Source organism: Euprymna scolopes, chromosome 10 (genome assembly GCF_053919585.1).
Source record: "Euprymna scolopes isolate OS-2025 chromosome 10, ASM5391958v1, whole genome shotgun sequence".
Taxonomy (NCBI): domain Eukaryota; kingdom Metazoa; phylum Mollusca; class Cephalopoda; order Sepiida; family Sepiolidae; genus Euprymna; species Euprymna scolopes.
Window position 1 is genome coordinate 106,292,633 of NC_136491.1, and position 27,234 is coordinate 106,319,866.

Sequence of the window (27,234 nt, forward strand, 5' to 3'; positions counted from 1 at the left end):
CAAATAGTTTCCCTCGTTTTTAAAAAAAATTTTTTTTTTTGTCCCTAGCTCTCTTAATAAAAATCCTTTGATACAGTTCTTGATGAGTGAGGGTGAAACTGGTCGGTTTTTTCCTCTCTTCAAATCATCTTCCCCTCATAAATGCGATATTGAAATTTTGTACCCTCCAAAAGCATCATGAAATGCAAAATCCGTTTTGAAAGAAATAATTTTCTTCCGGACGTTTTTCTTTCATTTATTTTTTTTTTCTCTCTCTCTCTCTATATATATATATACCATACTTTGGGGTAATTGCACCAGATCTGTGGGCAATTGCGCCAACTAAAAAAAAAAAAAAATGCTCTTTATAAGCATGGTTGCCAAAAGAGCACTTTTAGCTAATTGGCGCAATTACCCCAAAATATGATATGTATATATATATATAATTTCTTTTTTGTTGTTGTTGTTTCCAATTGAAATCGTTTTCCTTGTTTTTCATCTGTCCAAGTTATTTCTGAAAATAAATTTCAAATTTTCCTATAAATTAAATTTAAAAAATAAAAAGCAAAATAAAAAATAAACAACAATTGATTTTTTCTTTCTTCAAATTTTACTCATAAATTGTAGCATTTGATTTTCCAAATACGTTTTTTTTTTAATTATTATTTTTTATATATGTAACAAAAATATTTCTCTTTTTAAAATTAAAATCCATATATTTTTATAACATCTTCAAAAATGAATTATATTACAAAAAAACAAATGTTTTTGAAAAAGCTTTCTGTGAGTGTATGCATGCTGTTAGTAGCAAGTATTCGCCATGCCAGTCATGTAATTTACGTTTTTCTCTTAAGGGAGAATTTCATAAATTTTACATATTTTTTTTTTTATAATATGTTTGAATAATTTATTACTTAAATGATGGAAATGTGAGTCCGACATGATTATCATTATAAATATGTCCGGATTGCCTGCTTCTTCAAATAATTACTCCGTTTATAAATTATCCAGAATTTAAATGAAGAAAAAAAAAACAACCTAGCATTATTATTATTATTATATCTTTTTTATATATTTTTCTTTTCAAAATTAAAATATTAAATTCATATATTTTTTTTTAACATCTTCAAAAAATAAATATATTACAAAAAAAATGACATTTCTGAATTTTTGAGTTGAGGATTGATTTTTTTTGTATTATTTAGATTCATCGGACTACTGTTCTCACCTTGAGTGTGATTTTCACAACGTTTCGATCGATGTAACCTCCGACCTTCTTCAGGTGTATCTTGTTGAACTATGAAATTTCGAGCGGAACCCTTCATTTACTTCACAGGGATAGCATGCTCTTGTTCCATCAACCATAATGGGATAGAGGTGCTAAGTAATTTGCAATTGTATTTTTCGGTCACCCACACTGAGGATTGAACCTTCAATCTTCAAGAGAATATCACTTTTTACAATTGATTTTTCCGAGTGCTTTACCCACTGTGCCATCGGTCCTTGAATTTTAGGAGTCTGAAACCTATTTTTATTTCTAGTTGTAGATATCACTATTTATTACTAATTAATTAAGATACACCTGAAGAAGGTAGAAGGTTACATCGACTGAAACGTTGTGAAAATCACACTCGAGATGAGAACAGTAGTCTAATGAATTTAAATAAAAGTACATAAAAAAAATAGATGTCTTTAACAAACCTTCTGTGAGTGTACACATGAAGTAACAAGCATTTACTATGCCAATCACATATACAAATAATAGAGCACCTCTATTACTGGTGGAGATGGCGCCACCCACGTAGAAGGAGACTACTAAAAATAACACTAACTTAATATTAAGAACATTTTTTTTTTATTATTATTATTTAAGAAAGAAAAAAAAAATAATTAGCATCCTAAAACTTCCAATTCTAAGGTCGGTTTTAATGTAGGGAAAAATCTTACCCTCCCCCTCCACCAAAAAAAAAAAAAAAAAAAAATTTGTACACCACATAAAAAAATAAATATTTATTCTCCCCTCCTATAATCTTAAAATAAAACTTTATCTTTCGATTACTTTTTGTTCAAGTAAGTTTTATTTAAAAGTTTTTAAAAGAAAAAAAAAATACACCCTACATTTAAAAAAAAAAAAAAAATGTTGACGAAAAATTGAACAACTTGGATTTTTATGTTTGTTTACAGAATGCTGTGTACAAAGGTCAAGGTCAACTGGTATCAACCAAAAGATGTGCTTTTGTGCCTCTGATGCCTTAGGATCCTTATACCCTATAAGCTCCCAATTTTTTATTTTTTTTATTTTCCTATATATTAAATATACCATTCTCAGATGGGGAAGTGACGATGATTCAGTGGTTATCGGCATGAACTGGCAACTTGGATGCTTCAAGTTCGATTCCAGCTTATACCACAAAAATAATTTTGGCAACCGTCACATGGTCACTCTTGTAAGTATCCGATTTTTTTTTTTTTTTTTTTTAGAAAGAATTCTGACTAGAAAAATATCAAGGGAACGAATGCCACCAATAGAATCTTTGGATTCATACGATATGATAAAGACCATTCTCAGATATGATTTTTGGCAACAGTCCAGAATAGTTAACAGCCATAAACTCATAAAACTAAAACTAACATCATCATATATCATGTGCTGGATTGTGATCAAGATTTAATAGCAATTTATATTTTGATTTTAATCTTTGTAAGGAGACATAACAGTGTTCTGTTTATGGAATTCATTTTTGCCAATTTTGAGGGAAAGATATTCTTCTAGTTTCTTACTCGAACAATAGAAGGTCCAAGAATTGTCGTCATATAATTTGCGTTTTTCTCCGTTTACTTTATTTAACGATTTTTTTTTTTTTTTTTTTTTTTTTTTTTTTTACATCATTTAAAAAGTTTGAATACTTTATTACTTAAAGGATAAAAATGTAAGTTCGACATGGGTAGCGTTATTAATACGTCAAAATTATGATTATTATTATTCAAATAATTACTTTATAAGTTATCTAAAGTTTAAATAATAATTAAAAAAGACTTACCAATACAATTATATTTATTAACGTCTGTTATAGCTATCCAGTATTCCCTAGGATGCAAAGAAATCATTATTGCCTTTATTTTCTATTTATTTACCTATTTTTTAAACTTCTATAGAAAAAAAAAAAAACAGATAAAGTTATAAAGGAGACAATTCTTTATATTCTTTAATAAAACACGAGTTATTTCCCCTTACCGAATTTAAGTATCTGTTGATTAATCAAAAAGGTTTCATAATATAAATTGCAATATTGCACGGTTCAATGAGCATGGTAAATTACAGATCTCACACCTCCAAGAATTGGGTGTTGACCAATGCTCGACAATCCATTTAATCATTTTTTTTAAATTGTCAGCCAGCTTTATGACAAGTTGGAATATTTTTATTTTTTCAGTTTGCATGAAATTATCGTCATATAATGTTAGATAATAGCCAAGTAGAAGCAGTTAATCATCTGTTTATCTATCTATCTATCTATCTATTTTATTGTCCCTAATCACATTTGAATTTATATTCAGTCCTATATTTTAAGCCACTCGGTCTGTATTCAGCATTTTGTGTTAATCACTTATTATTCACAGTGGAATGGGCTCTGACATTACACAACTTAATTTTAATTAAAATATTTTGGTACTTGTGCATTTTTTTTTTTTTTTTTTTTTTTTTTTTTTAGGACAATTTTTATTGTTTTTGCTTTTGAAGACGTTCACTTAAAATAGGGGGAGATAATTCAAGAAGTTTTTACAAAAGTTTTAATTTTGTGAAAATTAAAAAAAAAATATCACATTTTCCAATAACGACGGTTTATAACTACTCATAATCGTTAACGATTATTTTTATTTATTACAAAAATTTACAAAAGTTTCATGTAAAAAAGTCTTTTTTTACAAAGGAGTCACCACTTATCCTCGAGTGGCTTCCCGGCCTTAATATGGGTTAATGAGTGTACATTAGTCAATAGGATTATAGCGTAGTAATCATAAGTAGTGGAAATTTTGTAAATTGGATTACTTAGGGGGACGGTTCATCAAGAACTTGTTTACATTACAATTGAAGACAATCAAATTGTAGTCAGCTGGAAAGCAGGCAAACGGAAGAGAGACACAGATAAAGGGTGTGGGAAATTATTCATAGTGGTTTTGGCTAGATGAGTGTTTTTCGTGAAAGTTTGGCGGGGGGGGGGCATAGATTGAAGCTCAGATGAGCACCTGCCATGAAAATAACCATAAAAAAAAACAGGCTCGCAATGTCTGTTCTGTGGAAAAGAGGTTGCAGGGAAGAGAAAAAGCCCCCCCCCCACTAAGCTACAAAGTCTCTTTCAAGGCAGGAAAAGCTGCTTCTAGTAGTTCCTGCCCAGATGTGGCAGCAGTACTCCATCATTAGCCGTACCTAGCTTTTATGTAAGTAGAGAATGGCATCAGGAGTGAGATATCTACTGGAGCGGTAGAAGGAGCCTATCATTTTTCCAGCGGCCTTGACAACGGATTTGATGTTCCATTTCAGATCAGGAGTAAAGGTCAAGCCCAAACAACTTTTATTTATTTAAGAATACAAAAACTAAATAAATGTAATTTATTTCTAAATTCTAATTATTTTATAAAACCTAAATTGATTTATTTTACTTCAATAAATGTTTTATATTATATTAATGTGTTAATTTCGTGAGTCTCTCTTGCTTTTCGTAAAGTTTACGAAACTTTAACATTTTCTTGAATTGTCTCCCTTGTTCCAAATGAATGCCAAAAAGGATGCAAAAATGCTATTTTAATTTTAAAAAAAAGATGAATTACCTCCCTTTTTAAGAATTATTACATATTTATCTCCCTTCTCCGAAAAATTAGATTTAAATCAGTTTAATGTTATTTTATTTATGTATTTTCCAAACATTAATTTTTAGCAAAGTTAATGCCGCAACTCATTTTATTGTTTAATGATAAGCACATAAAGAGTTCGAAATTATTTCTGAAAAAAAAAAAAAAAAAAAAATTGATACTGCAAGTGGTTACCGAAGTTAAAAGGCCAGAATTCTAGAAAATTCTGCACCATTAAAAATAATTAATAAAATAAATATTAATAATAATAAAATAATAATAAAATAAATTAAAATTTTAAAAGATGTAAAATTTCCATATTTCTTTTTAAATTTTGCTTTTTGATTTCTTTTCGGTTTAAATTCTCCATTTTTTGTGTGAAAAAGTTAAGGTTTTTTGGTTTTTTTCGTTTAAGGGATGTAATTACTTGTACTAAGAACACGCACGTAAATGTAAGAAAAATATATATGTGTGTGTGTGTGTGTGTATATATATATATATATATATATATATATATATATATATATATATGTAGCATTGTAGCTATCATATTTGCTTTTTAAAATTTTGATACATCAAATCAAGTAGTTGAAAAGCATTTTGTTTTTAATAGATAATTTTACTCTTTTTTTTTTTCTTACATTTACTCGAATGTTTTAATAGTAGAATTACACCCCTTAGGAAACAAGTATCTCTTCATGATTATAAAATCACACAAGAAAATATTTAAAAAATAAATAAAGCATTTTTAAAATATTATGATCCAGTAGATACTGGGCTAAAAATACATTAAATTTAAATCAGCCCCAATTACGTTCTCACCGTGTTTAAAGATGGCGGATCCTTAATTTAAGTCAATTAAAGGTAAGGGTTATCTCCCTTGTTTGTCATACTTAATTGGTCGCACAACTCTTTTACATTAAAACATAGGATAAAACTTTTTCTACTTGTAATTATTTTTCTACTAGATCATTTATCATAACTTTTAGTATTTATGCTACTAATGTTTACGTATTTCAACGTTGTTTTAAAAGATCGCCAATGTAAACAAACATAAAATTATAAATTTTCTGTTCAATATAAACTTTTTCATTCGTAGATTTGAGGGTTTTTTTTTCTTTTTTTAAAACTTGTTCAATTTGTGTTCTTGTAAAACCGACATTAATATTGAGATCTTTTTAGTTTGAAAAAAAAAAATAAAGCTCCTTTGATTTCCACAATTTTGCTTTCGTCCTGAGTAATAATATGGTTTCGAACGGGAAGGAACTCTGGGCTGGGGATATTTAATGTTTTAGAGTAGTCTCCCCTTCGTCATTTCTTGCAATTCGACAAAAGTTTTTTTTTCTTTCTTTTTTAACGTAAAACAACATTGTCACAAACTGCCCTTTAAGAAAGTATGAAGCAAAAAAAAAAAAAAAAAAAAAAAAAAAAAAAAATTAAAAACTGAAGGTTTGCTAATACTGCTTGTTGCTATTACAGAAAAATCACGAAGCAGCAGTATTAAGCTTTGGTGCGTCATCAAATGAATGTATTGAGTCTTTTGCTAAGTTCTGCAATAATATATATATCCAGTTTTGAAAGAATTTACAGCAGAAACTAAAATCTTCATTTCGGAAACGGATTGCTAAATCGCAGAAAAAAAAAGTGTTACCGATAAAACGGTAATGAGGATAATATGATTGTCTTGGTAGGATGTTAGGGTTGAAGACTCCGCCCTTATTTTATCAGGGAGGCGTGGAGAAGACACCACCCATTTTTTTTTTTTTTTTTTAAATGATGGTGAAGACAACATTTTTTTTTTTCTTTTTCTTCATCTTTTTTAGTCATCACAAATGTTCCAGAAATGTTTTTCCCCCTCTTGTTTTGCTGTAGTTTGGAGAAGGCCACCGGGATATTTCTTTTACGTTGATGTTGTATGTTGTTGTCGGTAGAGCAAATCTATCAGGAAATACTTTCCGTTTTTGGTTCTTTACGCCTGTGAGAGGAACGTAGGGGTTAATTTAAGATTATGTAGCTCAGTTATAATAAAAAACAACAACAATAATAATAAAAAGGCACAGGAAGAAGAGGAAGTTAGAGGGATGCGGAAGCTTGAGAATAGCACACACAAACACATCTACACCCATCACCATTGAATCTAACACACACACATTTTCAAAATTTCCCAATATTAAAAAAATACATATATATTGTGTTAATATTCCACCGTTAAATATCTTGATTTGCTTCAGTTTGTGTCTGTCTGTCACCTCTGCATTGTACTGCCTTCTATAAATTACTTTTACCACTAGATTACTAAATTAAACTACAATAACCTCTTATTTGATAATAATCTATTGAAGTATTAATGTTTCATAACAACGACCATGTTTGATTGGAAAAGTTTGAGCAACACAATGGTCTGAAATGACCCTAGATGGAAGTAAGAAAACATGACTCCTGCGTTGAAATATTCTATTTCTTTGTCTGTCAATATTTCAAGCAGGAAAAATATCTCGAAAGTGCTGTCCTTAATATGGGGGGAGGGCAATGTGTTTGATCATAGTTTTTCTTTCTCTCTCTCTTTCATGAATACAAACCTAGGTAAACACCATGGGGGAGGATGCGACACAAGGTCGAAAGCTGGGCACAATGAGCCAGCGTTCCTAAGGAAAGACCACTCTGTCTCTGCAAAAAAAAAAAAAGGCCTGAGTAGCCTCATCAGCTTCCCCAGGCAAGGGTGCCTCAGGCAACAAGCAATAAACGGTAGGCAAGGTTCGAGAGAGTGAACCTGCTAGGACTATACAAAACAGATGATATCTCAACCCAACAGCTAAAAAGGCCACCAAAATGATCCAACTTCTCGGAGACTTATTGTTGGAATTGGAATCTCAACTGACATGCAACAATAACAGAATGTCAAATGAACTGAAACAATGTGAGTGAATATGAAAGTGAACTTTGCTCATTAGATCACCAAAGTTAAGCAACATTGAGGCTGGTCAGTACCAGATGGGTGACTGTCGTTAATATCAGGGGGGAGGGCACAGTGTAACATGGTGTAGTGAGAAGTCATCCATTTATCTGTCTCCCCCACCCCCACTCCGCCTCTCTCTCATACACGTCCAAAAGTAAACCTGCTTTTCTGATGTTTTCCGTGACTGTTCTCTTTGTACTAAACTTTTTTTTTTATAAACATTTTATTTCTGAAGATGAGATATACACCTTCAAAATTCAAAGAACACAACACCACAATACCATTCTAGTTTGGGTTAAGGTTAATAAATATAGTTATCCATCTCTTTATCTTTCTCTTCTTCATACACGTATGAATATAACCCATATCTGATGTTTTTGTGACTGTATTTCTCTTTGAAATAAACCTTTTTTTTTATACAAACTTCGATCTTCAAGTGGGTTTATCAGCAGACAGTGAAAATATAACACTTACAGGCATTTAATTTTCAATTTCTAAAATAGAGTACTTGCTTCTCTGCTGCAAGATTCATATGTACAAATAGCTGGAGATAATTCAGTATATGTTCAAGTGAATGCAAGCATCAGAAGAAGCTTACTCGAAGTATTATTTGTAATACAGAGAAGATAAATTTAATTATAAAAAGTTGGAGGTTTTTAAGTCTTTAACAGGGTTTATATATTAGTCTTTTTCATGACTTTTCTAGATGTCCATAATAGCTAATATATGATTCAGTCATAAGCCACTAGAAATACAGACACAAAAAAATGAAAAGGTTCTTCTATGTGTATGCATATATAAAAGACAGGTGTTGTCGTTATACCAAAGTTATTTACAATTGCCTAGGAATGAATAAGGACTCCCCTTGTGCATATCCGTTCTCAACCCTAAACCCCATATTACTATTTTCATTATTTTTTATAGAAATCAAAAGCTTCAAGTTATAAAGTAAAATGCATTTCATTTTTTTATGAATGTTTTTATGAACATAAAAACAAACTCGTACATGAAGACAAGTCATAAAACTCTGTGGACCGTCCATCCGTGCTTGAATCTTAGGTGATTCCGTCTTAAAAAAAAAAAAAAAAAGGGTGGGGGTGACAGGTGAATTTATATATATACATAGATAACTACTTAATTTACTCACATAAAATTAATATACGAAAGTATAGATTTATGCGTAAACTAAGTATTTACTTCAAAAGTGCTCAATATGTAGGTAGAGCTAGTTAGTAATTTATAAAATATATATGGTGATTAAGCTACACTGAATATTCCGCATTTCATCCACTATATATATATATATATATATATATATACACACACACACGTATGGATGTGGCTCAGAGGCTAAGGAATGAGGGTGGAGAGTTGTACGTCTTGGTTTTGATTCTAGTTGATGCCACCCAAGTCATATATATATATACATATATATATATATATTTTAGTTTCGATCTCACTACTATATATTAAGTTCAATATAATAATCAATAGAGAATTGTCTCTATAATAATAAATATTTAATCTACATGAATTAAAATGGCATATTTAAGCGTATCTTACAACTGAGAAATGCTAGTTTAATTATAAAAAAGTATTTTTTAAGTTTCTTTTAACAGGGTTTATATCTTAGTCTTGTTCATGACCTTTCTAGATGTCCATAATAGATAATACACAATTATATTTTTTATATAAATAAAAAGTTTCACGTTATAAAGTAAAATGCATTTAATATTTTTTTATGAATGTTACGCACACAAAAGCAGACCTATACATGAGACAATGGCCTCAAACTTTTGATCTGACTCGTCAACACTGGATTCAAAATGACGATCCCTGGGCAAAGGCTGAAAGAATGGCTTGAAATAAAGTTGGTTGAATAGCCTACATGAAGATTTCAAGGTGGTTGAACTTCATTGTGAACGTGTGCAGTGGAGCGAGAAATCTAGCAAGGAATCTCGCTATGCAAGATAAACACAAAAGAAACTTTTGCCTATAAATAATCATACTTGTGCAATTTATGGACTGTACAATTTTTTTTTTTTTTAACAGGATGATCAATTTAAATTTAATTTTTATGGTACTGTTGCCACATCTTGGGAGGAGCTGTTTAGAGCATCCTTTCCTGCCTCGACAGGGTACAAAACTGACTTCGAAATCTTTTCTTCAATCTGCTACAGCTTTCTCATAGATGAGAGACGTTGCGAGCCTTTCCCTGGTCTATCGTTATTTTAATGGCAGATGCTTGACTAACCTCCACTCTACTCCCCACCCATCCATAAGTCTTTCACGACAAACACTCGACTAGTTACAACAACTATCAGTAATTTCCCTTATTCTCTATCTGTGCCTTAATCTAAGTGAAAATTCTGTGAGAAGAGTTTTTCTTTTAGAACTGCTCATCTGTGGAACACAATACCACAGAGCTGCTTCCTAGCTGACTATAACATGGTTGTTTTCAAGTCCAATGTGAACGGGTTTATGAAGAGCAGTTCTAAAATATATTAACTTACCAAATTTCTATTATGGTACCCATTAACCCTTATCCTTGAATGGCCTCTGCGCTTTGATGTGATTATATGATGTAAAAAATATATATATATATATATATATATATATATATATGTTTATTAAATTGTTAGGATAAAGTATAACTTAAAAATTTCACCTCCACATGGCTTTCTAAATCATGAGGTTAGAATTTCAGCATGATCTGTAAGCTGCAGAAGTACCCAAATAAAGTTATTCATAGAATATTCGTAGAGAAAAATAAACTTAGACAGCATAATAAGAAAAAAGAATAAAAATAATTGACTATTAGACCTAGTGTCATTGTTATTTTTCAAACATTAACCAGCAAGAATGACAAAAAAAAAAAAATTTTTTTTCAGCTCTAATGTACTTAATGTACCTTAATGTATTATTTTGGTTCCTGGTGACCTAAAAGCAATAAATTTAAGAATATTTTTTTTTTTACCATAACGAGTTCAGAATCATACTGCATCAGAAAGTATAAGGTTTTGTAAGCATATCTTAGATAGTTTCTAAGATTTAGCTGAACACCCAGGCAGATGGAAATACAACTTTCCTTTGTATGATAATAGACTAACCTACTCTATTACAACTTCTAGCTCTGTCTTTCTTTCCCCAACACCCTACTTTCTCTTCTGCACAGCCCATTCCTCTCTAGCTGGACACACACACACTCGACTCAGTTTTATACAAGAAGTAAGGAGTCAGCATCCCCCCCCCCCAAAAAAAAAAAAAAAAAAAAATTAGTACATAATAACATTGAAAAAATTGGACCCCCCCCTCCCCCCAATCAAACCGAACCCAGTTGATCCCGGAAAATGATTTTTTTTTTTTTTTGAAATTTTAGATATTTATTCATCCAGAGTAACGCTGATCAAGAATATACCAATTTTGTGTCTGGTTTGTTTTGTAGTTTTTTATTTTTAGCTGGATATGCAAACATTTTTTTTTTAGATAAGTTAATATTGTGATGAAAAAAAAAAAAAATAACAATACTAAGGGGGGTGAATCTAGCTAGGTGTTTTTGAAATATGTCTAGATGTTGCTATTATTTTACATAACATTTAAACAAGATAGACATTTAAATTGCAAAAAGATGATTAAAGTAAACAATTTAATTAGATATACATGTGATTAAAATAAAATAAGATGACTTCTAAATTTTGTACCTCTAAACATTTCTTATATATATATAATTTCAGGTTAATATTTTCCAGAGGTGAAGCAATCAATAAAGTATGCAATATACTGTATAGAAAAAAATAAATAAATAAAAATTGTTTATTTGTTCATCAACGTTTCATTTTTATTGTTGAAAGATGTTCTTAGGATTGGCTAACCTGAAGAAAAACACAGGTCCAACTTTGGTGTTTTTCGATGAAATTAGGAAATAAGTTTTTTTTTTTTTTTCTTTTTAAATTTCATGATGTTGGACTATTAATTCCATAACTATAATTAATATATTTGCATTAATTGTTCCGTTTATATGCCATATTTTTGGTTTAGTTTTTGTTATCTTTTTGAGAAAGAGGGGTCCACCCTCGAAATTATTAAAGACATATCATCCCAATTCATTACTATTTTATATATATGTGTGTGTGTGTAACAAAAATAAATGTTATTTTGCTTATATGGATGGAAAGCATGCAAAAGGAAAGAATAGGTTCAAGCAGGAAACATTATTTGCATAACAAAAACTGTGCCAAAATTTCAGTAAAAAAACAAAAACAATTTAAGTCTATTGGCGACAAATCACTTCAAAAGAAATACAGCAAGAAAAAAAATCAAAACTTATTTTACATTACTCATTAGTAACCTATTTGCGTTAAACAAAAATCAGAAGTTATAAGCCTTTGAACGTCTTGTAAATATCGACTGAGCACAGTAGCCATTTCGCTAGCCAAATGTTTGCATGATATACACTACTTCCTTCAATTAAAAATGACTAGTTTGTTTAAAATTGATATTTACAGTAACTTTAAAGGCTTATTGTAATGTTTTCGTCGAAGTGCAATCAAGCCAAATAAAGTCTTTATACATACATGCTTAGGGTATTTATAAGTGGTCTCTTTCCTCTCTTTATCATCGCCATTTCTCTTCACTGTGTTTCATGTAGGAAAGACACAAGGAGATGTTTACTGTATTTTCTTCAAGGTTTTTATAGAGGATTTGTTCTGGAGTGAGAAACTAATTCAATCTTATCTAATTGACTTAAGAAATGAGTGATGCAGATGGGCAGGCACCGCAGGTAACATTTGCAGAGATTATTAGTTTTTTTTTTTTTTTATATCAGGGGCCATGTCTCATTTGCACGGCTTCCCAGAGAGAACGAATCTGAAAACCTTAGTTTTATCTTGCTTGCCTTTGAATTTGGCTTGAGAATTACGTTACGGTTTCAAAATGTGACATCATTCATCATTTCCCTTTGTTTACAGTGGTTAATCTTTGCTCCAGCCTTGTCACCTATCTTGTTTAATCCTTGGAGCTATTCTATTTTACCAATATGGGTTATCAGGCACTCATTGTGACCCTTGCCAAAATTCACACTAGCTAACTTAATCGCTACTGACATTGTACCCTGATATATAACATTATAACTTATTAAATATTATAAATATTTTTTTGTACAACTAGGTTGGAATGAGTAGGTAAATTCCAGTTAATAGTTTTTGACCAATTTACCATTATGATTGTGCCCATCCCACGGGTAATAATGAACTCTTCCGTTTACTATAAAGACGGAGAATATGCCTCTCAGTTGGATTGTTGTATAACTGTAGAGTGCCAGCGTGCATCTGCCGAACCATGTGCGAAGCGATGTTACAGCGAGGGAGAAAAGATATAAAAAGAAGAACGTGTACGCACGTTTTATTCAGGAAAGTACCTGGAAATAAATGTCATAGTTTCAATGGAAAAAAGTGAGTTGAGTTATTACCTGTCTTATGTTCCGAGCGTCTTCGTGTGAACTTGTACTATGTTACATAGCCACACTCTTAATTATGTACATTATTTTCCTTGATTAAAGATGACTATTTTGCTCAAAATCGATATTCACGGTAACTTTAAAGGCTTATAACGGATTAAATATTTTTTAACCCAAAATTTTAATATATTCAAATATATCAAAATTCGGTAATTGTTCATATACCAATAAAATTTAAGTCAAAATAAAATGACCCAATTAGTAAGCTTGAAGATTGTCAGTTTTTATAATTTAGCATTCATATAATATTTTCACAAAATCAAGACAATGAAATAAAAACGAGAGCATCAAATTATGTATTTCCATATTCTTTACAATTGATCTTTATTGTCTTCATTTTGTGAAAATATATATTTGTTTAACTTGAATTTACCTACTAATTCTGACCTATTTGGTGGGAAGTAGTAGGTAAACTCTAGTTAATTGTTTCGCACTAATTTACTAATGGTATTTCCCAATTCAAAATAATTTATGTCACCAATAGTAATGCTTACCACAAAACATATACAAAAGAGAATTCATAACCAACATGAAATTAATAGCTGAATTTTGTTTGTAAATTTTCAGTGAAAGTGCCGATGTATACCAACCCTAACACTCACCTTTCAAAGTTGAATTTTATGATTATTCGGGTCACTTTTGAATGAATATCACATTTAAAATTGTCGCACATGAGTAGTGATTTATGATATTAAGACCTTTATTATCCAATGTTTTCTCTAATAGCTTTCAATTGTCTCAAAGGTCATAATATCATAAAGACTACTTGCCGGTGACAATCTTAAATGTGATATCCGTTCAAGACGGACTGGATTACCTATAAAAATCAACTTTTGAATAAAGACTGCTTAGTACCCATCAGTATTGACCAAAAATTTTCATTGAATAATATTTGTTAAGAACACTGAAAAGAATAGTAATTTTTATTTTTTTAAAGTAGGCAGTTAATTTTTGTTTAGCAAGTCTGTTGAACCCCCCCCCCCCAAAAAAAAAAATATTTGGGGGAATTGTGAGCACATTTGCAAGAAGAATTATGATAATACTTCATTGATATTTTGTTTAACCAATATTCATGCACATGTGGAGCAACGGATAAAGTTGTTAATTATCTAATTGACAGCCTCCCAGAGGTTTATGATCCACTCCTTACTACAGACGATAAGAATAAAATAAAAAATACTTAAGAATTTTACATGGTCATGGAGAACAATTTGCCTCAGTGAATGGGTCCAACTCAAAATTCCATACGATACCAAAGTTTGTCAAGACGCATGTGAGGAAAGTCAGTAGTTACATTAGCCGAAACATTGTAAGAATAATATTTAAGATGAGAACGATACTTCAAATAATTTAACTAATACAATATTTTTTATTATTTTTTTCATTTTAAATGCATTTTAAAAATAGAATTAAAATTGCGTTTGCTTTCAAAATAACAAAATCGATGTCTAAAAATATTTAGAAATAAAATACCGATTACAGAACGTTTGAATTTAACAATGAAGTATTTTTACATCGATGTTCCAAACCAAACAGGAAGCATCACTAACAATGGAAGGTAGAAAAGGGAGGGCGACAGTAGCCCTGACACATCCAATCATATTGAAAAGTAATGCTGATGTTTTCATATTTCTCAGTACTATGACTTATACTCGAGTCTTTAGGACATACAATCAAGAAAATTGGCCCTGGTCATCTTTAGAGTTTCACCAAAACTCTGCATGTCACTGGTTGCTAATTAGTATTTATTGATTAAAACTAAGAATTAAAAACAAAAAAAAATGTGATAGACTTCTGATATACACACGCAAAATAAACAGAAATAGAAAACACGACAGCAGAAGTGAAAAATTTCAAGCCAAATTCAAAGGCAAGGAATAATTTTCTTTTAAAAAAATCAAACAAAAATAAAATCAATAAAAATAGCACAAGGGAATATCTTGATATTTTTGCGACTCTAGTCATCATAACTGGCAGAGATGGAGGAGTTGGATTTTATTCGGATGAAACCATTTTCCACCTTATTCATGGCGAGTCGGAGTCTGTAATTTTTGTTGGATTCCAGTAGTGGAGATTTTTCAGCAGACTTCTCAACTTTGGAAATTGGACGATGTCTTTGGATGTGTTCACGAGTGATGAAACAACAGCAAACAAATTTGGGACCCCAAAAAACTTTTCAATATCCAATTCCCGTGATACACAAAAACAGAAAGGAAACATTATACTAGTCCATGTAAAGAAAATCTTTAAAAAGAAAAAAAAAAGTTGTTATTCAATGAATCTAACTAAACATGCATGCAGATTTTGGAAATATTTCAATTGCACACATGCTTTGCAAAATGGGAGTAACATGCAATAGCAAAAAAAAAAAAAAACTGAATTAGTAAAACGTTTCTTTATAAAAATAGTATAAAATAAATTTTCATAATAGTTTTGTGTTATATATTATTACTGCTGGATACCAGTGCATATTTAGAGACAAACAACTTTCTGCTTTGAAAGCTGTCTGCACTAATCAGTGTAATCTAATCTGATTAAAATGTAGGTCAACATATCTGAATAACTGAAAACTTAAAATTATTTCCATTGAAATTATTTACAGAAAAATTATAAATATAATAAATTGAATATGTTTATTTACAGAAATGATTAATACTGAAAGTAAATGGAAAAGAAAATGTGCATTCGTCCAAAAGTAATGAATTAAACTTTATAATAAACTTGGATCCCGTAGATAATATTGCCAAAAAGATTATCTTTCGTATTATTTGGATTTTTCAGACTACTGTTCTCTAGAGTGTCACATTTACAACATTTTGGTCGATGTAACCTTTGACCTTCTTCAGATGTATCTTGTTGAACCCTGGAATCTGGGTGGTATTTTGAACGGAGCCCTTTATTTACTTTTTTTTTAATTTCCTTTTTCACCTCAAACAAGGCACAGTGATACTTTGATGTAGGGGCCTACTATTGGGGACATAAGTTGCAGGGGTACTATGTAGGGAATTGAGCAGCAAGATGTCTGCTCAGATTAAACTTGAACTTTTGCATGTCAGTCCAGTTGGGAAAACAGGAACCCAGAAGGGAGTTCCAGAGTCTAGCAGTTCTGGGGAAGAATCTATTAGAGTAGAAGGCCTTCTTACATCTAGGGATCTCTGTGTAGGGTGGGATTTTGCTGATTGTTGGGGGGTAGCATGCTCTCATTCTTCAGTCATGACTAAATAGAGGTCCTAAGTAATTTGCAATTTTATTTTTCAGTCACCCACACTGGGGATTGAACCTTCAAGAGAACATTATTTTTACAATTGATTTTTCCAAGTACTCTAACCACTGCACTATATGTACTCTATCCAGTCATGCCTGACGGAACAAGAGTATGCTACCCTCGTGAAGTAAATAAATGGTTCTGTTCGAAATTCTGTCTTGATTCCTGAGTTCGACAGAAGTATTTCCAAGTTCGGCAAGATACACGTGAAGAAGATCGGAGGTTACATCGACCAAAATGTTGTGAAAATGACACAAGATGAGAACAATAGTCCGATTAATCCAAATAATTAATCCTCATCTCAAAAATTCAGAAATGTAAGATTATCTTTAGTATAGACTACGTGGTTTTGTGCAGGTTACTTTCAAAGCAGGAAGTCATTTGTTTGGGTAAACATGCGCTTGTACCTTGCTGTTGTGGTTAAAAAAAAAAAAAAAAAAAAAAAAAATGATAGCACACGTTTACATATTGTAATTGCTCAGTTGTGGCAAGCATGTAGAACCAGAAAGTGAAGAGTGCAACTAAGTTGATGGTAGTTGATCTCTCAAACTCACTAGCCAACTGTCTTTTTGTCAATCTCAATTCAGACTAGTTAGTATAACAGTCTTGGACTCTCATACATTCATAATTGCAAAGACCACTCTGGGATTTCACATATGCTTTAAATGTAGCCATGCTTTCTATGGAACTTACAAGCTTCCATTCATTTTATTGTTTATTTAACAGCAACTGTATTTCTGTCTGCAGGCCTCAGCATTAAATTAAAACAAATATTCATTTTTCATCCAGGTGAGTGTCAATCAGCCAAGTTTTATTTTTTCTAGTCAAGGGTAACTTCTGGTAACCCAGATACAATATTCAACAGCTTTAAATAAAGTATAGCAGTGACTTGAGCACAAAACAATCAGAATCATCAAATGACATTCCATGCTGAAAGGGTCTGAAATAAAGTATGCATTGTGCAGAACCAGACCCACTCTCTCCACTAAGCAAGTGGTGTATGTGCAAGTACCACATAACAGAGTCTTCCTTGGTTTTTACATAGAGTAAATACATAAACTTCCACACATATATTTTCTTTTTTTCTTTTTTGGCATTTTTTAAAAAAAAAGAAGAAGTTGGACTTATTTTATTACATTGAATTAGAATGAAATTTGAAAAATCTTCAATTTTCATCTTGGATGTTATGCTCACAGCCTATTTAACTTCCGACCTTCTTCAAGTATGTCTGGGTGAACTTGGGGAACCTGTACAGAATTTCCAGCAGAACCCTTTATTTAAGCCAAGAGTGTAACTTGCTCTTGTTCCATCAGCCATGACTTGGTAGAAATCTTAAGTTATTCATAATTTTATTCTTAATATCACCTGCACTTAGGATTGAACCCTCAACCTCCAGAAGAGGGTCGCTTAGAACTGATAATTACTTGTACTTATATCCGTTATGCCGCACGTCCTGGCCGACTGTATAAATTCCCAGAGTTAGACAGAAAGATTCCTGTCCAATGAAACACACTTGAAGAAGGTCAAAGGTTACATTAGCTGAAACGTTCTGAGAATAATGTAAAAGATGAGAACACTAGTCTAAATAATCCAAATTATCAATCCCTATCTAAAATATTAAAAACCACGAAAATCTTCAAGATTGATAATTGTAAAACTATTTGTTTTACTACTTTTTGTTCCTTCCTGAATCCTTTTAAAATGACATTAGTAATATATATATATATGTCATTTTCAGAATTTTTTAATGATCTGGTGTGCATATATATATTATATATATATATATATATATTATAATTTTATATGGCACAATCACGTTGACACACTGATTCTCACCAGATCACCAAAGTTAAGCAACGTTGAGCCTGGCCAGTACCGATCATTTGGGAAGGCTAGGTGCTGTATGTACTGCGCAGAGTCGTAGAAATTTCCAGGTTGGTAGCTGGAGTGGCATTAATTCATTGGAAGAGATGCACTCCCAGTCTTCATTAAGACATGCATCTAGAAAAAGGAAACTTCAATGTAAAAACCTGTGATCTGCTGTATGCTCTGTCTTCTGGCAGTCATCTGCACCGACAAAGTTTAGCAGTAATACCAAAAAGCGTGGTTGGTTCTACACAAAGCCTTCACCACTATAAACAAATCATCTGTGTGGATTTCTGAGCAACTTGGTTGTTGTGGCGGAACCTCATATGTTGAAATTGACAGGAGAGTCCACTATGCATAATTTGAAGAAGATTCTATCTTTGTTCTCCACCTCCATAGAACATTCGCAGCAGACACTCGTCTAGCTATACCAAATGCCAACAATTTCCCTTATCATTTATCTGCACCTATAAAGTAAACAAATTCCATGAGCAAAATTCCTTCCTTGAAGTACCCGTCTGGAACACATTACCATGGAGCTACTTTTCAGCTGATTATAACTTCACTAATTTCAAGTCTAGTGTAAATAAATCACTGTCGTCTTAAACAAACAAACACTACCCAAGTTCCATATCATTACTGACCATCAGTGTCGTCTCACTAGCCATCTGTTACTCATTAACTCTTATCTTTCAGCGGCTTTTAGAACTTGATAAGCGGTGACCCCATCCCTAGTATAAAATAAAGAAAAAAAAAAGATACAAGCACAATTTTTTTTTTTTCAAATGATGAAGGAAAATATATATTTCTGTTTTATAGACACCTACCCTTTCCAAGAATGTCAACTCCCAGCAGCAACATCAGCAAAGTGAGGCTAGATTTTCAAATAACAGCAGAGTAATCACTGCCTCCGCGCATGCACACACGCACCAAATATACATATGAATAGACACATGCCCATAGACAAACATAAGTATGCAAATGTATACAGTATTACCCATAAATAAATATACCTCAATTTTTTTTTCACGTTTGTTTTATTTTGAAAACGTTCATTTAAAAAAATTTTTTTTTTAATTTATTAAACATTACTTTAGTTACTTCCTCATTTAGGGATTAGTCACCACAATACCATATTTACTCTAGAAGTTTTCTCGGAAACTACCAGGGCAATCTGGCTGTATTTTTGCATGGACCTTTGTTATTATAAGGTGCGACGAACTAAGTATTATGATATCCATTCGATGCACAGTTAATAAGGATTGGTATTCAATGCAAAAAGATTACAAATTTAATATTCAATCAGTTTAGCATAAAGCACTCATAAGTCAATATGCTATAACTTTTGCCCACTTTTAACAAGCTAAAAGGTCTAGTCTATTACATAAAGGGCAATTGTCTGTCTGTGCATATCCAACTAAAAGTTAAAAACTACACAAGTCACACCCACAGAGCTTAAATTTTACCATTTTTTGCCCCCACCCCAACAAGTCATGCTAGTCATACATAAAGAGAATAAAATAAGTAGGAGGTATATTTTCATATGGCCGAGACTGTATATACAAACAATGTTTCTCAAAGACTTTTCCATCTCATCTGTACAGTATTGCAGTGAAGTCTTCTGTGACAACGAAAAAAAAATTTTTTTCTGTATAAGTTTTAACAAAAAAATATACAAACAAAAATTCTAAATTAAAATGACTTCACTGCATCCCATGCAAAATATACATGAGGGGATATCAAGTAGATTTATCCTATTTTGGCAAAATATTTTTTCTTTCTGTATTCTTTGGATTATTTGGATTACTGCTCTCATCTTGAGATGACGCAAACGTTATAGAAAGAGATAACAGTCGAGAGTAAGATGAGTCAAAGAAGCAATTATATGCTGGACAACAATCACCACCTAAGCAGACCTAGTAAAAAATTTAATACAATATGGAAAACATTAATTATACATAAAAGATAATTTTACAATAAAAAAAATATGTGTATATATAAAAAAAACAATTGGATCTAAATTCTGTAAATTGAATTTTACAATTTATTTTTTGACAAATAAATTTTTTTTCCTTATTCCATGGAGTTTCAATAAATGGCTCATGTCACCAGAGGAAACAAAAATGAAATTCAAATACAGCCTATGAATTTTGCTAATTAGCACATAAATTGAATACTAAAGTTTTGGGATGCATGAAAATTTGACAAAATGTCAAAAGGAAAAGTTCAAAGGATATTCCAAAAATCAGTCCAGGCTTGAATAAATTTATGTGTGTATGATTTATCCCAAAATTTTAGTATTCAATTTATGTGCTCATCAGCAAAATTTATAGACTACATATGAATTTCATTTTGCTAAATGTTCCTCTCATGATATAAGCCATTTATTGAAACTATGGAATAAGGAAATTTAAAAAAAATTTTCTTAGTACTCTTTGTTGAAAAATAAATTGTAAAATTTAATTTACAGAATTTTAATCCAATTATTCTTATACTATTGCTCTATCTTGAATATTGAGCTTTTTTATCTGGTCTAAAAAGTAATACTAATATTTATGTCTGTTAAATTTACAAGTCTATTTAATTTATACATAAAAAAATACAAATTTTCTTCATGATATATAATATACAGGGTGTCCAAAATTTCACTGAAGGGTTTTGAAAAATAGATTCTTTATTTTTGATATCTTTCTGCAATTTTAACAGAATCTGACCAAGACATTGAGAATTTTTTTTTTTTTTTTTTTTTTTTTTTTTTTTTTAAATCAAACCAATCTTTATGAAAAATAATGTCTTTTAAATGTTGCCCATTTTCAGCTTCACATATTTGTGCTCTTTCCAAAACATTATTCATGACAGATTGCAGAATCTCTGGATTGCAATTTAACTCCCTTATTTCGTTCCTGATGTTTTCCTTCAATTCTTGCAGGGTTTGGGGTTTGACGTTTCGAGGTCTGCCAGAATGAAGAATGAAATAAAGGAGTTAAATCGCAATCCAGAGATTCTACAATCCGCCAAGAATAATGTTTTGGAAAAAACACAAATATGCGAACTGAAAATGGAAAACATTTAAAAGACATTATTTTTATATTTTCCAAAAATAAAGATTGTTTAAATTTTGTATTTAAAAAATCCCAATTTCTTAGTCAGATTGTGTTAAAATTACAGAAAGATATAAAAAATAAAGAATCTATTTAAGTTCAAAACCCTTCAGAGACATTTTGGACAACCTATATATATATGTATTTTATATATTTCTGTGGAAATATATTTTCTTATTATATATCAATCCTTATTTAAGAAGTAATGTAATTACAATTATTCTCTCTCTCTATTTAAGAAATAATGTAATTACAATTATTCTCTCTCTCTATATATATATTTATATATATATATATATATATATATATATATATATATCTCAATAAGTAATGATGTATAGTGATAAGTAGTAAAATTGTATACCTAAAAACAAGAATACATTTAAAGGCACCCAAAATTCATATTAGAATTGTCCACAGAGACCTGTGGCATAACAAATAAAGTACTTAGTAAAATCCAGTCGTAAGTAATACTATTCTGGAGGTTGAAGGTGCAATGAGCAATACTCAGAATTTAATTGCAAATTACTTAAGACTTAAGTCATGGCTGACAGAACGAGAACATATTACCTCTGCGGATTAAATAGAGTGTTCTGTTTGAAATTCTGTACAGATTCCTGAATTTGACAAAAAGATTCCCTGAGTTTGACAAGATACACCTAAAGAAGATAGGAGGTGAAACCAATATCAATAATTTCCCACATTCTTTATCTGTGCTTAAACCTAAATAGAGATTCCATGAACAAAGCTTCTTTCTTAGAACTGCACGTCTGTGAAACTCTTGTTTGCCTGCTTTCTAGATGACTACAATTTGATCGTCTTCAAGTCCAACAGAAACAAATTCTTGTTGAATCGTCCCCTTAAGTAATCCAATTTACCAAATTGCCACTACTAACGATTACTACAATATTATCCCATTGACTACTGTACACTCATTAACCCTTATCCTCGAGTGGCCTCCAGGCCTTGATAAGTGGTGAGCCGTATGTAAAAAAAAAAAATTATATGGACCTAAATGTTTTGAAAATAACACTCAAGATGAGAACAGTAGTCCAAAATAATCCAAATAATCAATCATCATCTCAAAACTTCAGGAACATAATTTAAAAAAAAAAAAAAAAAAAAAAAAAAAAAAAAAAAAAAAAAAAAGTCATTTACTTCTGTTTGCTACAAGAGACATTGTGATAACATGTTGAGAAACACTGGCAAAATGTTAAAACATGAAGATGCATTAAAGAAAAGGTTGTCAGAAATATTAACACTTCAATATCTTTGAGATAATGATACAACATATGCATGTTATATATGTAGTTGATAACAAAGCTGCATAACATCATGATGCTATGAAATCTAAAAGATGATCTCAGAAGAAAATTAATTCTGGACAGTACATGAAGATGTGTGCAGGGCAGGAGACTTTGTTGGTATGTTCACATTGAAAAAAAAAAAAAAAGAAAATGGAGAGTTCTTGGGTTAGTAATTGTAGAACAGGTCAGGTAGTAAGCCAGGGTCAGTTGGCAAAGGAAGATCAATGCAAATATGGAAGGAAGTCATAGGAATGGATTTGAGGGAGGATAAATAAAAACCTGGCCAGAGATAGGTTAATTAAGAAGTCAATTTTTAAAAATCATCCAAAATATGTCAGCATGTAAAACAGACATTAAAACAATGATGATGAAGTTTTGCTTCCTGTCTAGTCTCCTTATGTTCTGTTGAAAATTTTCCAAGTTCAGGGTGTCAGTCCCATAAGGAATTACCACCAAAAATAGAACTTTTTTTTTGTTATTTAAATATATTACTAATAAAGATCTGGGAGTTGTCTGTCTGAAGCAGAAACTATACTATTACTTCTATATCTGAAGTTCAAACTAAAAATCAAAATTTAGCGAAATGTATATTGCATTGTTTTTATTTCCATAAATACATTGTATTTTGTTTTATTGCAAATTTTTATGTTAAAAAAGAGGGTTTATGCGATTTTTTTCTTTATATTTTGCTTTGAAACTCAGGGTCTATTTTTTTCATATTTGATTATCTCTGAAGAGAAACAAAATAAAACTAAAGAATATTTTTCGTTATAGGTTGTGAAATATGTGTAAGGCAGCAAAGAAGAAAATATAAACATTCACTATAATAAAAAAAATACAAACAAATTATGATTGTGGAATAATTTTTTCCTTTTGTCACTCGAATGTAACCAATCAGAATATATATATATATATATATATATATTCAGGTTTGAGATGTTCAAAAGTAGGGACTAATGAATACACAGAGGTTGTTAGATAGTGCTCGATAACAAGAGCAAAATATGTTTTTATTATTATTTATTCGAGGGTAAACAGTTACATATGATCGCTACAAACACCCATCAGTTTCAGTCAATGAGACTTCGTTAGGCGACCTGCACCATTCGACACCATAGAAAAAAAATGGCTGTTTATAGCGACCATATGTAACTGTTTACCCTCCTACATTATTATTATTATTATTAATATTATTTTATAATATTCTGCTGGTTCCTTCCTGTCTGTATATTATGAATTGAAAAGGGCCAAATACAATTTTCAAAGTCAAACTGCTTAAAAAAAAAATAACAAGGTTAAATTCACAAAATTTGACCGTAAAAAGGCCAACTCTAGGCAAGTGACCTTCCTTTGATCTAGCCTCGTTTTCAAATATCATAATATATGATAACTGTCGTAATGGTGCGAGAAAGGAACTCCTAGTAATTTTGATGTGCAGCAGTTTTTCACCGAAGTAAAACGTCAATGAAACATTATGTAAAAAAGGGAACAGGAAAAGAAACGGAAAAAAAGAAAAGAACTGTCTGCTAAGAGGTGCTAAACTGAAGGAATGAATTAAAGATTGTCTTTTACAATCTCATTTTATTATTTGCATTGAACTATGTAACACAATATTACTTTCTGTGTATTAGTACTTATTAATTTGTCTCATTTGGGTCAGTTCTATATAAGAAAAATACAATAGATACCGTTTTTATAGAAATGTTAATAAACTCATATTTGCTGTGTGTTATTGGTTTTTCTCTCCAAAAAACTATTTTGTGCTATCCAGAAAAATATTAGCTTTACCAAAACATTTGTTGATTAAATATATTTTTCACTCTGTGGAATTTCCATGGGTCCTGCTAGTTATTATTCTTATTACATAGAAGTATTATTATTCTTATACAGAAGTAAAGGGATTTTTTATTTTACCATTTTATTTACATACTTGGAGTGTGAACAGATACACATATGTAAATTAGATGGTCATGCTTAAAAAAGAAAAAATCACTAAATTTTCAGAGACCTTAAGTATTTTAGAGTCAGCGGATCAAGATATACTACTTAGTATTTGTGTAAATAACTATAATGAATGTATTTTGGTATTATTTTTATTACTCAAAAAAGCATTAGAAATTATTTAAAAATTTAGAAAGCCAAATGTTATAATTTTTTATGTCTGTTTGAATCACACCCTGTTAAAAAAAAAACAAAAATACAGAAAAATCCTTGAAATACATACTTGTCATGTCGATGTTCCAAAACTCATAAATTGATCAAGTTTTTTTTTTTGTTTTTAATTAAGAAAATTAGATTTTATGAGGAAATGTGGAGGAGGCTGGAACCTGCCATATGGTTTTAAATTTTGTCAAAATTCAAGGGCAACAATTCAATTCGAATGCAGAGATTTTGTTTGTATTCCAAATAATTATAACATTTTAATTGCTAAAAATTGTAAAATTTGATTTCCTTAATTTACATGGTTTTTGGAATATGACCTCTTCATTCCGAGTACGTACATCAAAGATTTTTCTGCATTTTTTGTGTGTTTTTTTTTAATAAAGTATAATTCTGCATAAGCACCTAATTTTTTATCAAATTTTTTCTGAAACTTTTGTCGTTAAGAAAACTTATTCATAGAAGAAAACTTATTTTCCTCTTCATTTTGTTTGTGGTATTAACCCAAGAGGTTGACCCCTTTGTGGAAAGACAGAAAAGGTATACATCCGATGTTGTTGACAGCTGTTGTAAAGTCTGAATCGAGCACAAATTAAGAATAGAGAAACTTAGTCACATCTTTAAAAACATTAATTTGTAAATTTAATTTTAAAATTTAGAAAACCAAATAATGTTATGTAATTTTTTTATTAAATGATTAAAATCATTTTTGCTGGGATTTTTGTTGTTAAGACAACTTATTTTTAGAAGAAGACTTTGTATTTTGTCCCCCCCCTCCCGCCTCCCCTTGGGTTGATACTAGTGTTAGGACGATTAATCGAAATCAGAAAAAAAAAAAACTGAAGCTTTTGAAGGTATAAAAATCAAAACCGGTATCGAAAAAAGTGTGCTGCTTTCCAATGCCAAAACAAATTCTTTTGTCTTTTTTTTATTTTTGAATTTGTTTAAAGCAAAATCTTCCACTGCAAGTAGTAATAATAAAATAATTATTTATTGATTTTAAACTACCCATAAAACTAAAATTTACAGATCAACACCCTACAAGTGCATTTTTATGCTGGAGAACATATCTGCACATTTAACTTGCGTTTTTATCGCAAACAGAAAAAGTAACAAATTAATGTTAAACATTTAGAGATTTATAAAGAATCAGAATCGGCAATTGTACTGGAATTGGAAAAAAATGTTGGAATCGTCCTATATTCGTTAATACAACTGTTGGAATCGTCCTATATTCGTTAATACAACTGTTGGAATCGTTCTATATTCGTTAATACAACTGTTGGAATCGTCCTATATTCGTTAATACAACTGTCGGAATCGTCCTATATTCGTTAATACAACTGTTGGAATCGTTCTATATTCGTTAATACAACTGTCGGAATCGTTCTATATTCGTTAATACAACTGTTGGAATCGTCCTATATTCGTTAATACAACTGTCGGAATCGTCCTATATTCGTTAATACAACTGTTGGAATCGTTCTATATTCGTTAATACAACTGTTGGAATCGTTCTATATTCGTTAATACAACTGTTGGAATCGTCCTATATTCGTTAATACAACTGTTGGAATCGTCCTATATTCGTTAATACAACTGTTGGAATCGTCCTATATTCGTTAATACAACTGTTGGAATCGTTCTATATTCGTTAATACAACTGTTGGAATCGTCCTATATTCGTTAATACAACTGTTGGAATCGTCCTATATTCGTTAATACAACTGTTGGAATCGTCCTATATTTGTTAATACAACTGTTGGAATCGTCCTATATTCGTTAATACAACTGTTGGAATCGTCCTATATTCGTTAATACAACTGTTGGAATCGTCCTATATTCGTTAATACAACTGTTGGAATCGTCCTATATTCGTTAATACAACTGTTGGAATCGTCCTATATTCGTTAATACAACTGTTGGAATCGTCCTATATTCGTTAATACAACTGTTGGAATCGTCCTATATTCGTTAATACAACTGTTGGAATCGTCCTATATTCGTTAATACAACTGTTGGAATCGTCCTATATTCGTTAATACAACTGTTGGAATCGTTCTATATTCGTTAATACAACTGTTGGAATCGTCCTATATTCGTTAATACAACTGTTGGAATCGTTCTATATTCGTTAATACAACTGTTGGAATCGTTCTATATTCGTTAATACAACTGTTGGAATCGTTCTATATTCGTTAATACAACTGTTGGAATCGTCCTATATTCGTTAA

General features: G+C 30.8%; 1 protein-coding gene across 6 annotated transcripts in view; it reads right to left on the minus strand.

Moving 5' to 3' along the window:
* Positions 1-425: 425 nt before the first annotated feature.
* The window catches only part of LOC145286192 (dicarboxylate carrier SLC25A8-like), a 92,161-nt gene continuing 65,352 nt past the window's right edge, over positions 426-27,234 (minus strand). For 2 of the 6 annotated variants that reach the window (XM_080134987.1, XM_080134988.1), the window contains one exon: positions 426-493. In XM_080134987.1, coding sequence (XP_079991113.1) covers positions 475-493 — 19 coding nt within the window. In that variant the 3' untranslated portion in view covers positions 426-474. Of the gene's footprint in view, positions 494-6,240; positions 6,806-7,409; positions 7,498-27,234 lie in introns of those variants that run through there. The other 4 variants (XM_080134985.1, XM_080134986.1, XR_013869122.1 and 1 more) reach the window with 3 other exon arrangements.